The sequence below is a fragment of the Chiloscyllium plagiosum genome, chromosome 29 (genome assembly GCF_004010195.1).
Source record: "Chiloscyllium plagiosum isolate BGI_BamShark_2017 chromosome 29, ASM401019v2, whole genome shotgun sequence".
NCBI lineage: Eukaryota > Metazoa > Chordata > Chondrichthyes > Orectolobiformes > Hemiscylliidae > Chiloscyllium > Chiloscyllium plagiosum.
Genome location: NC_057738.1, coordinates 7,074,851 through 7,087,018, shown reverse-complemented (window position 1 = coordinate 7,087,018; position 12,168 = coordinate 7,074,851). Strand labels below are relative to the sequence as shown.

Below are 12,168 nucleotides of genomic sequence, written 5' to 3'. Positions count from 1 at the left end.
GATTGCCAAACAAGGACAGGATTAGACTCAGTAAATATAATAACACATGCATTTATAAAGCACCTTTAGTGTAGTAAATAGTCCTAAAACAGTTCATAGAACAAATTACCAAACAAATTTTGACACTGGGGTCACATAAGGAGATATTAAGAAATTTCTTAATGACATGGAGGTTAAACTGTAATGATTATATTGTGATTATGTTTCTGTCTATAGATGTATAACTTAAATTTGGCTCCATTGCCTATTCAGTCAGCAGGTCTGCACATTATGGATATCTTCACTCCCTCTCCTATCACTACTTCAAAAGAAAGTCATCAGAATCTGGATGTATTCATATGATCAAGGCTTCGGTCACATTTCCAACTCAGTCACAGTGGCAAAGTGGGGAGGTCTGAGAAATTCAGTCCCTTGTGGTAATTAAGGATTTTATACAACTAAACAGGTCATTTAAAGAAAATATTATATTAAACAGTATTTAGTTTGATACAAAGAGCAACGTATGGTTTCTTTGATGCTCATGGCTCTCCTGCACGTTATTTGACAAAATTTCCAATGCCTTGTTCTTGTAAAGAAATAACAAGAGGAACCACTTGCACGATTTTTCTTCTTTTATGAAAAGGGTGTCCCTTTAAGTAAGATGACAGGAACTGGCTAGATTTTATTACTGATCCTTTGTAGGATAAATTTGTGAATAGACAAAAAAAAAGATAGGTTTGTGAATGAAAGAATACAGGGTTGTATTAACAATGGCACAGCAGAACAGCTCTGTACACTTTTTTTGACAGTATGGACCAGCACTGCTCTGTTATCTACTTAATATATGACTACCTTTCAGTTTCTAAATGTTGTTTTCTCTGGACTCCATATTTATTATAAAATGAAGATTGCTTTGCATGTCAAAATAGATCCTCTGATGCTCTGTGGAGTATCTGATTAACAAAATTGATTTCCCATAAGGACATCAGTTCTTTCTATTCTAAGAAATATAGTGACTTATTCCTCTAGTAGGTGAATAAGAAAGCGTGACCTTAAAATTAGAAATAAAAAAGAAAATGCTGGAAAAATCTCAGTAAGTTAGCAAGCATCTGTGCAGAGAAAGACACTGAGTTAATGTTGCAGGTTTATGACCTTTTATCCAAAGCTTAAAATTACAATTAAGCTGTTCAGCATTGATGTGAAAATATACCTCTTTACAGAATTGGTAGTGGAAATATGGAGCTATAAACACAAAGAAATGTTGAGGCTAAGCCAGTTGGAAATTTCGAAACTTTAATAGATTTTTCTTGGGTAAGCTATAGTTCAGTTGTGATCTTACGGAATGGGAGTCACTAGATAAAGTATTTCTGTTTTTAATAACAAACATTCTGGTAAAACATGTTGCCTCTGAGTTTATTTTGTTCTCATTCTTAATCCAATAGTGCTCACTGAATGGAGGCCAGTTTGTTTCTTTTCCCTTTGTGTCTTCCGCCTTCAATGTTTCACTATATTCTCCAAGGCTGAGGACCCAAGTCCCAACCCCTGCTCATAATAGCAAAAGAAGGTCCATCTGTGGCTAAGTTGTTAACCCTCTCACCTCTAAGTCAAAAGATTGCGATCCATAGATTTGAGCCATAATTTAAGTTGACTCTCCTGCACAGTATTGGAACTGTGTTGCATTGTCAGAGGCACCATATTTCAGATGTTAAGCCAATAGATCAAAGGATGCTGTTTTAAAGAAGAAAGGAAAGTTTTCCCAGGTGTCGCAACCAATATCTATCCATCAGCCAAGATCATTAAAGCAAATTATCTGGTCATTATCTCATGGATGTTTTTGTGCAAACATGTTTTGCACATTACAGAAGTAACTACACTCTTGAAGAAAGTACTTGGTTGTGGAGGATTGTGGGATGGTCACTTTTTGGGAAATACACTTTTTAACTGTAAATCATTTTCTTTCTTCATCCCCAAGCCATGACCCGGTCGAGCTGTTTACCTGCTGTATATGTGAATTCACCTACTATTTTATTTTCCAGTGGAGATTTTCTTTCCTGCAATTCTTACCCTTTGTTGTTCATTTAGTTCAGGTATTTATTATTGCAAAATTGATTTAGAGATTGAATCAAATTAAATTTTGCAATGTCAATTGTCACAGTGTCATTGCTAACTCTGATCTTTAGTGGTTCCTCGATATCTCTTGAGATCAGTCTCTTAAATCCATTGCCACCTAACATGTATACATATATATTCAAAAAAAGCCCCATGGACAAATGCATCCTCTGTGCCTGGTGTCTCTTAGCTGGTATGAATCTGGAGGTGAAGTAATTTTCGTTAAATGTCTTTTTCTTCTTGTCTTGAGCTGATTCACATCCTCATTAGTGCTTCTCTCACTGAAAGAAACAGACAATAATCCAACCTCCGTGTATCATTTTCAGATCTTTCATCATCTGAGACCTCAAGGTGACACAAGAAATTATTATACACTGTCGTATAGCAATTAGTGAAGGTGAATAACCCCATTGAATTCTACTAAGTGCTGTATTAAATTAAGAAGTCTTATCATTGAAGTGGGACTACTAGGTGAGAGGTTAATTCAATTCCTCATATAGATTATTTAATGAGGAGAGTTCCATTTCACTTTGCATGCAAGTAAATTATAATTTTAATAAATAATTTAAAGTAAATTGCTACTAGCCATGATTAAGAAAAATATTAAGATTGGGACCAGGTTCAATGTGGCCTCTGTTAAACAAATTGAGGACAGCATATTGGGATGTTATAATGGACCCAGTACTGGGTCATTTCTTCTGGGTTCTTTTGCTCCACAGCTCGCACTTTGGTAATCCACATACCACACAGCTATGACTTTTGCCTCAGACTGATTAGACTGTGAATTCAAGGCCTTTTCCAGAAACAGTGGGCGAATATTCCAGGCTAACAAGACTGAGGAAACATTACTCTATCGGGGGCAAAGCCTAGGACAGAGGGATACATCCCGTTGTGCTCAGATGTGGGGCAAGTCAGTTGCACTTGGGTCGGAGGTGGAGGCCCAGGCCAGGGGCCTGAGATTTCTGACACTTCCCCTGGTCGGAGGTGCCAACTTTCAGAGGAGGCATTAAACCATGGCATTGTCTGCCCTGGGAGGGTAGATGTAAACATTCCCGTGGTTATTCTCCACAGAAGGGCCTAGCAGTTTTTCCTTGATAATATTTCTCCCTCAACAGGCATCACTGAAACAAATAATTGCTGTTTGTGGGAGCTTGCTGTGTACATATTGGCTGCAATGTGTCATTTGTTATAATCCTGACCACAATTCAAAATTACTTCACTAGCTGTATGATCGCAAACTGTCTTGCCACCTTCAATGATTTGCGTACATACACGCAAAGTGCCTCTAACCTTGCACTACCATTAGAATTGTATGCTTTATTTTTATATATCATTTCACACCGCTGGGCATTCAATTTTATCTGCTGGTTTTTAATTATTTCCACCAGTCTCCCTATGACCTCATGACGCCAGTCACTGTCCTGCTCACAGTACTTCCAAGTCTTCTGTTGTTCGCAAATTTTGAAATTGCGCCCTGTCCAACCACGTTAGGTGTGGTGTCCTGTTCTGGACCACTTTAGGAATGATGTACGGGCATTTGAGAGGATGCAGAGAGTATTTATGGGGGATTTTTCTCTGGAGTAAGAATCTTCAGTTAAGTGAATCGATAGGCAAAGCTGGGACTGCTTTCCACAGAAACGAAAACATCGAGAGAAGATTTGATAAATGTCTTCATAATTGTGATGGGACTGGACGGTGTATGTAGAGAAAAACATTTGTGAAACGATCAAGAGCCAGAAAACATTGACTTAAGGTGAATAGCAAAAGAACCAGAGACAACATAAGCAAAAAGCATTTTACACAGTGAGTAGTGAGGGTCTGGAATGCACTACATAGGAGTCTGCGGGAGGCGGGCTCAGTCACAGCTTTCGAAAGTGAATTAGATAATTATGTGAAAAGAAAAGATTTTCAAGATTGTAGCAAAATCCCAGAGGAGTGAGAATAGGAGAGTTCCTCTCATGTAGAATCAGCAAGACCATGACTGGCTAAATGGGCTCCTTGCGTGCTGTATACATTCACTGCTTGTTTGATAAAGCATTTAACAATGTCCTGTGGCCTTAAAAGACACTTTATAAATGCAAGTCTTTCTTGATATGTCCAAATGGGGTTGCTGTTAGATTTTTGCGAAGGCTGCAACTGTGCAAAGTGATCCATTTGATTTATGAATGGGAATGAAAAACATTCACAGGTTCCAGATCTGATTGTTTGATGGTGATATCTGTTTGAACATGTCTGTGTGTGGGTTTGCCTGGTTGTAGTGATGGCATGGGCCAACATGATCGAAAAGCCTGTGAAAATCCACCAAGCTAGCTTTAACATGCTGCCTGATTTTCAGAGGCTACACCTGAGTGTCGGAACCTCTCTGCAGATTGAGAATGTATCAGGATATCTTCAGACCCCTTCCTTTATCCAGCCTGCCCATTAAAAGGGAATGAGAACATATCACAGGCTACATGCCCAGAATTTGCTGACATGTATGGCCTATTGAGTAAGGCTTCTGGCAGATGAAGATATAATGCCAAGATAAAATTCCAACTTTCCAACTTGACACTGCCCTCATGACCTGTCCCATCTGTCCATCTTCCTTCCCACCTACCCGCTGCACCCTCTCCTCTGACCCCCACCTCCATCTCCCTATCGCACTCTCAGTTACCTTCCACCCAGCCCTACTCCCCTCCCATTTATCTCTCCATCCCCTTGGCTCACAAGCCTCATTCCTGATGAAGGGCTCTTGCCCAAAATGTCGATTCTCCTACTCTTCAGATGCTGCCTGACCTGCTGTGCTTTTTCAGTACCACGCTCTCGACTCAAGATATAATGCCTCGCCTATGCAAAGTGGGGTGGATGGTGACCCAAGCCTGTGAAATCAGACACTGGCTCTAGTCGCCCACAACCTACCCACTGTTCTGGCTTCTGAGGCAGATTGATCTCAATCACTGCACCAAGAGTAGCCAGGCTTTCAGCAGTCTAGGCCTTAATCTCTGTAATTCCCAATTTAAACTCTCCATACTTCAATTTCTGCTCCATTCAAATGCTTGTTAAATTTCTTTAACTGAGCTATTGGTTAGTTTTCTTAAATATATATCCTTAAATAGCTTTATGCCCTATTTCGTATTTCTGGAATGTTTCACTCAGTAAAAATGTGTTTTAAATGGAGGTTCCTGTTGTCAGCTATGTCAGGAGAAGACAGAACACAAAGATTGAGTGAAATTGTTCTATAACACAGTGCTGAGCTTAATCCCTTCTTCTTTTGTGTATGTCTAATCTGGTATTGCCTCACTGCCTGATTGCCATTGTCACATGGTGTATAATACAAAATAATAACTGCATTTAGTTTTGTCAGCCTGGTCTTGTGACTGATCTTGACTTGTGAATTATTTGTGGTGTGAGTCAAAGGGACGTTTCATAAATAATCACCAAAACAGAAGAAATTGCAAACTTGTTCTTCAAATTGAAAGAAAAACGTTAGTGTCAATTTGAGGACAAGGAGAGGAATGGAAGGATGGGAGAGGTTTTTTTAAGTTAATTGAGATGGGATGTAGGCTTCACTGGCTGGGCCAGCATTTATTGTGAATTCATCACGAAATGGTGGTGATGCCTTCTTCAATCACGGCAATTCATGTGAAAAAAGTTCCCCTTTGAGGTAAGATCTGTTCTGATGCCGCTTTGTGTCGCAACATTGAAGATGGATTTGGGCTAGAAATCTGTCTCACAAGGTTACGTTTGCTTAGCTGCTATTCTACACAGCCTGACTGTAATTAATGGAATTAAGTATCAGGTATTGCATAGTGCAGGCAGCCAAACCAGCACTGCCCATTTTAAGATACCATCTGAGAAACATTTCAGGCCACTGGTGTTGGACATGCTGCATGTTGGTTGGAACAAAATGGTACCTGAAAATGTGTTGCTGGAAAAGCGCAGCAGGTCAGGCAGCATCCAGGGAACAGGAGAATCGACGTTTCGGGCATAAGCCCTTCTTCAGGAATGAGGAAAGTTTGTCTAGCAGGCTAAGATAAAAGGTAGGGAGGAGGGACTTGGTGGAGGGGCGTCGGAAATGTGATAGGTGGAAAGAGGTCAAGGTGAGGGTGATAGGTCAGACTGGGGTGGGGGCGGAGAGGTCAGGAAGAAGATTGCAGGTTAGGAAGGCGGTGCTGAATTCGATGGATTTGACTGAGACAAGGTGGGGGGAGGGGGAATGAGGAAACTGGTGAAATCCGAGTTCATCCCTTGTGGTTGGAGGGTTCCTAGGCGGAAGATGAGGCGTTCTTCCTCCAACCGTCTTGTTGTGGTCTGGCGATGGAGGAGTCCAAGGACCTGCATATCCTTGGTGGAGTGGGAGGGGGAGTTAAAGTGTTGAGCCACAGGGTGGTTGGGGTGCTGCCTGACCTGCTGCACTTTTCCAGCAACACATTTTCAGCTCTGATCTCCAGCATCTGCAGACCTCACTTTCTCCACAAAATGGTACCTGTCCATTGTTGAGTGTCCACATAGTCACAATATTCAAAGAAGATATTGGCAAAATCAGATGGTTTCTGGAGGTCCAGATGGAGCAGGGCAGGGTGTAGGTTTGATGGAGTCTGGTCAGGACTTTGATCTGGAAAATTAACCTTTGCTTCATGTTTCATCAGTTCACTTCACAGTGGAGCTGATAGACCCTTTGAAATTTACTTTGGTTAGTGTTGCAAAGGTAAACTTCAAATGAGGCCCAGTGCTAATTCTGCCTTTCCCTGCTTGATCTGAACATAGAGCAATAGAGGCTCCCTATGTAGCATCCCAACACTTTAACTGGGTTCAAGTCATCTCAGGGTAGATGTTAGTCTGGGCTTAAACACCTGAAATTAAATCATGGATCTTACCTACATCATCAGAATGAGCTACTCACGCCAATTACACTGCCACAGGCATCTTGCCCCAGGAGCCAAATTAACAGTCAGAATGCTGACAACAGGCACATTTGGAAGCAAGGGGAAGCAGGAGTGGGGTTATATCAGGTAATAGGGCCATAGAGTCTTTAGTTGTGGGGCCAAATGACGTAACAGATTTGATATGGGCTGTTCCACTGCTAAGTTCCCAGTTTTCATCCATTGCAAGCCTGAAAATTAAGTACATATTTAGTCTTTTTTACTCTAGTTTGCACCAAGGAAATGGCCAAAGGAACCTCCCTTTAATCATTGTGTGGACTCTACATTCAGACACTGTGAGATCTAAAATAATCTAAAGCAGATTTTGTGAACTGAAAGATGGTGATGAATGTTCACTTATGTTCATGAGTTCAACTGACAAAAGGAAGTTATTTTTGTTTATGACTTTCACAACAAAGTTTAGAGAGATTAACCTCTTCCTGACCTCAAAATATAGTTCAGGAAATACTAAGTATAAAAATGACTGTTTATTTGTTTTTGTATTTCACTTTAAATCTTGCATTGCTATCTGAATCAACATCATTTTCTGTTGCTTAATTTCAAACTATTTTAAAAATGTCAACAGAACAGAGCTGTGACAACCTGCACAAATGACCAATTTACAATGAAGAATTCATACATTTTTGTTGCCTTCCTATAAGATGTCTGAAGGAGTTTTCTTCTCTGAATTGCTAAAATAAGCTGTATTGGAGTAAATACTTGTTCATGAATGATACTGAATATTGTTAGAACCTCATAGAATCCCTAGTGTGGAAACAGGCCATTTGGCCCACCGATCCTCCAAAGAGTAACCCACCCAGAGCCATTTCCCTACACTATTATCCTATATTTACCCCTGACTAACGCACCTATCCTACACATCCCTGAACACTATGGGATAATTTAGCATGGCCACTTCACCTAACCTGCACACCTTTGGACTGTGGGAGGAAACCAGAGCACCCGGAGGAAACCCACGCAGACACAGGGAGAATGTGCAAACTCCACACAGACAGTTACCCAAGGCTGGAATTGAACCCGGGTCCCTGGCACTTTGAGGCAGCAGTGCTAACCATTGAGCCATCGTGCTGCCCTTAACCACTGAGCCACTGCGCCACTGCACCACCTTGAACCACTGAACCACTGTGCTGCCCCTTTTACAACATGCCCACTGCGAGTGGTTTGACATATTGGAAGGTAATTTTTGCATTGGTCCTGACTTCCAGTCCTTTGACTTCAAAATTATGTGCACTTGTCCAGTGTGTGTGGAATTTATGGATAGGACTCCTCAGCAATAGCATACGTTTATAAAAATTGTCCTCAATTTTTGACAACAATGATCGAGTGTAAAACTGCAATTTTTACAAGTGCTGTTACTTTGTTTTTGTGGCCTTCAGCCAATTATTGTGTGTGAGAGCTTTGTTTAAGTGCAGTTCCCCTGTATTATGCCAAATCTCATATATGTGCTGTGCTGCTGGATTTTGTCACACGTGTGTTGTTGTATGCATCACCTGTTCAGTACTGGAGTCTTGCTAATACTGACTCATCTACAATAATGCATTGTTTTGAATCTGGTAAATGTACAATGCTGCCTATTAATTACCTGGAAATCCCACCATAATCTCAGTTCAATTGATAAAGCAGACCTAGAATTAAAAAAAACTGTTATGGGTAACGACCGTAAAAGTAAAGGACTTTCAAACAAAACCATCTGATTCACAATATTCTTTAAAGAAGGCAATCTATTTTTCTCCAAACACTGTCTGTCCAGAATAACAGCAATATGGTTGACTCCAAATTGTCCTTTAAAATGACCTAGCAAACCTTTCAGTAGTATTCAAGAAGAAGACACTCCATCAATTTCTCAAAGTCAACTAGGGATGGACAATGAAGTGATGCCCCATCTCTGAATGAATTTTAAAAATGTGCCATGATGCATTGTTAGTGGATATGGCACATATTTGCACCCAGGAAACTGGGTTATATTACATAACCACTAGAAGAGGTCCCATTTAAATAGGGTATAAGTCGAATCAGTCACTTTAGAACTGACATTTACAAGATGTATATGAAAAATGAAATTGGGTAGTGCTTCATTCACAGAATATGTTTAAGGAACATTTACATTGAGTTATCAAAGCACTTGTACATGTCCCAAATGTGTAATACCAGTCATTGGCAACAATGTTTTGCCTTGGCTGCGCATGTGCACGTCTCCAGGACAATCTGTAACATACTGCGGAAGGAACAGACAGGCTGTGTCCCATGTAGCAATCTTAAAGGGGCTGCGCAATGCAACAACTCAGCTCAGCACAGCTAGGAGAGGTTACAAGGGACAGCGACCATCAGCTAAGAAACCCAATGGTAGGCAGGCCCAATTCCAGGTCAGGTTTGGGAAGGATGAAGAGAAAATATTGCCCAAAGAAATATCTACCTCCCTTTAAGTTCTTCTATTCTCCATCATCATTGTGTACTCCATTTGAGTATTGAGTGTTAAGTCTATAAGAAGTTCTGTATCAAGTACAGTGATTCCAAGAGTGAAACAACGCTTCAATTGAGTGAGATAACAGGCTATGATCTTGCTTTAAAAACACCAGGTTTCCAAACGTGAGTAAACAAGACAATATTGCAGGCATTATTCTTATCGTCATGTTGTACAGTTGACGCTGTAGGAAGCACTAGGTGTGGGCATAGAGGGTAAAATTACAGCTGCAATTATACACCTTGCATTTACATTGCGCGTCTACAGAAGAAAACATTGGAACACCCTTTTCCAAAAAGCAACAGGCCAGGCTATACAACACTACAGAGTCAGAGCAATGGAGAGTCTAGAGGGATTATCTCAGTGTTTATAGAGATTATAAATATAGGGAATAATAAAGCTATTAAGGAATTTAAATACAAGAAAGAGAATCTGAAGTTTAGAGGCTTCAGAATTTTAACAGCTGTAAGATCCCATTTTAAGTTTTCAAAACTGCTGTGATGCCAGATGGTGAGAAAGATGGGCGGGGGCTTGGAGACTGAGAGAGCAGGCAGCTGTTTGCACTGCAGGGTCTGTAATAAGTAACAATTACCTTTTCATTGCCATATCTGAAGGATTAAGCAACCTGCAAATATAACTCAGTTAGGTTATGCCACCATTTTAAAAAATCTGAAGGATTTAAAGGGGCCTGTCACCTCTGATCACACAGAGCTGCTCACCACCTGAACTTGCAGGTTGGCAGTTTGGGGATTGAAGTCAGTGTAGGTCAGCGATGGCTGGGGGTGACGTGTGAGGGCTTGGCTGTGGGATGGGAGACGGACATTAAAATGTACACAAACTGACATTTATGGGGAACCAGGGAAGGAGAGTGATATGGATTGAAAATAGGGTACCAACTAGGGAACAATGGAATAGCTGAATCTGAAGGTGATAAAATCAGGAACTAAGGCTTCTATTGCTGCCTATTCCTAGCCTCATGAAAAGACAACCATGAAGTTTCAGATGATGTGTAAAATCCGTGAATTTTCTGTCAAAATGGGGATTCTGATTCTCAGATTCAAATCTTTTTATATTGTATTATAGAGTCTAATTTTTTTTTAACTAAGTAACTGCCATGTCACACACTTCTTTTGCATTTTCTCAACCTTATGGTCTTTCTCTATTTAATTCAAGCTTCAAACATTAATGTGTTAAATGTTTGTACTTTATTTAATAAATATCAAAAAGTGTGGCACTGGAAAAGCACAGCAGGTCAGGCAGCATCCGAGGAACAGGAGAGTTGACATTTCGGGCATAAGCCCTTCATCAGGAAGCCCCCACATTCAATGTCTCTATCAATCTTGCATCAATCTCTCAAGCTGGCATTCACACATGTAGCTCATTTTTCTTTCACTTATTCTTTTCAGTGCACTCTCTTGTTCCTGTGCTAGTCCCTTCCTTATTCCAAGGTCAGTTGGAATTCCCTCATTCCCTTAGTTGTACCTGCTCATTCTTGTTCATACAATTGCTGCCTGGACAGTTCAGATTTCATTTCATAAGCAGCATTCTGCTGTTCTTTGAAAGTCCAAGATAAAATTCCTGTTTGAAAGTACGGTGGCTTTAAGGTTTGTTCAATTCTGTTTCTCTCTTTACTCAAACAGAAATCTCCAGTGGCTTCCCGAGCGTCATGTCAGTAGCTTTGCCTTCTTCCCCAGGTGGGCCCAATGGTATTATTAGAAGTCAGTCTTTTGCAGGATTCAGCGCCCAGCAGGAAAGAAGATCTAGGTAGGTGCATGGACATGCTCTAAGTGTTTGTTTGCAATAAATCTTCATATTTAAATGCATGCATAGAGCACTGTGCCTTCACAGTAATCGCCTCGATAAGACTTGGTTCACTGGTCTCTGATGACTGGTTATATTTCTGCATAGGAATATCAGCAGCTTGCATGCAGACCTTTCCAAGTTGCCATTGAAATGAGTGTGAAACAGAAATGATTGGAGCTGAGTAAGTTCGCCATGGCTTCAAGCAGTAGGCTTGGTTTTAGTGCTCCTTGTGTACACAGGGCTGTAAGTATACTGAGTTCAGAGAATCACAGAAGGAGTTCATTTTGCCTGTGGTGCCTATCTTTGAAACAGCAGTTATGCTTAGTCCCATACGCTAGCTTTTATTCTATAGCTCTGCAGATTCCTCATCACTCTCCTGCACCCAACTCCCTTTGAAAGATTTCATGCAAATCAGTTCCCACCACCTTTGCAGGTAGTCTTTCTGATCCCAATCAATCAGGGCAAAAATATTTCTCCTCACCTCTGCTCTTTCACCAATGATTGGAATCTATGATCTCTAGTTTCCTCCTCACTCACGAGATGGATTGTTTAATTTTTCCTCAATTCAATCAAGACATTGCATCATCTTGAAAACCCCAGCTACATTACTTCTTGACTAGCTCTGTTCCAAAGAGAACAATCCAAACTTTAGCATTTTCTCCTCACAATTGACTGTCCCCATTGCTGGTGATTTCTGGTAAATGTTCTCCACTCATTTTATAAAGGTTTAACGGGCAGAATCTTCCATTGGGATTGCAAATAGGGAGGCCTACACTGCCTTTTCTAAGGAATGCCATCCATACCTTCTGATGGGTCTTCATTTGGAATGAGGTGCTGGGGTCAAAGGTCTTGAGTGTTGAATGTTGTCAGCAGGAGGCAACAGCTCATGTGGAC

The 12,168-nt window shown here is 40.7% G+C and overlaps 1 protein-coding gene across 6 annotated transcripts in view; it reads left to right on the top strand.

Annotated features, from left to right (window-relative positions):
• Positions 1-12,168, top strand: part of ripor2 (RHO family interacting cell polarization regulator 2) — a 253,820-nt gene that overhangs the window by 173,303 nt on the left and 68,349 nt on the right. For 4 of the 6 annotated variants that reach the window (XM_043719080.1, XM_043719084.1, XM_043719081.1 and 1 more), the window contains exon 2: positions 11,112-11,235. In XM_043719080.1, coding sequence (XP_043575015.1) covers positions 11,112-11,235 — 124 coding nt within the window. Of the gene's footprint in view, positions 1-313; positions 417-11,111; positions 11,236-12,168 lie in introns of those variants that run through there. The other 2 variants (XM_043719085.1, XM_043719079.1) reach the window with 1 other exon arrangement.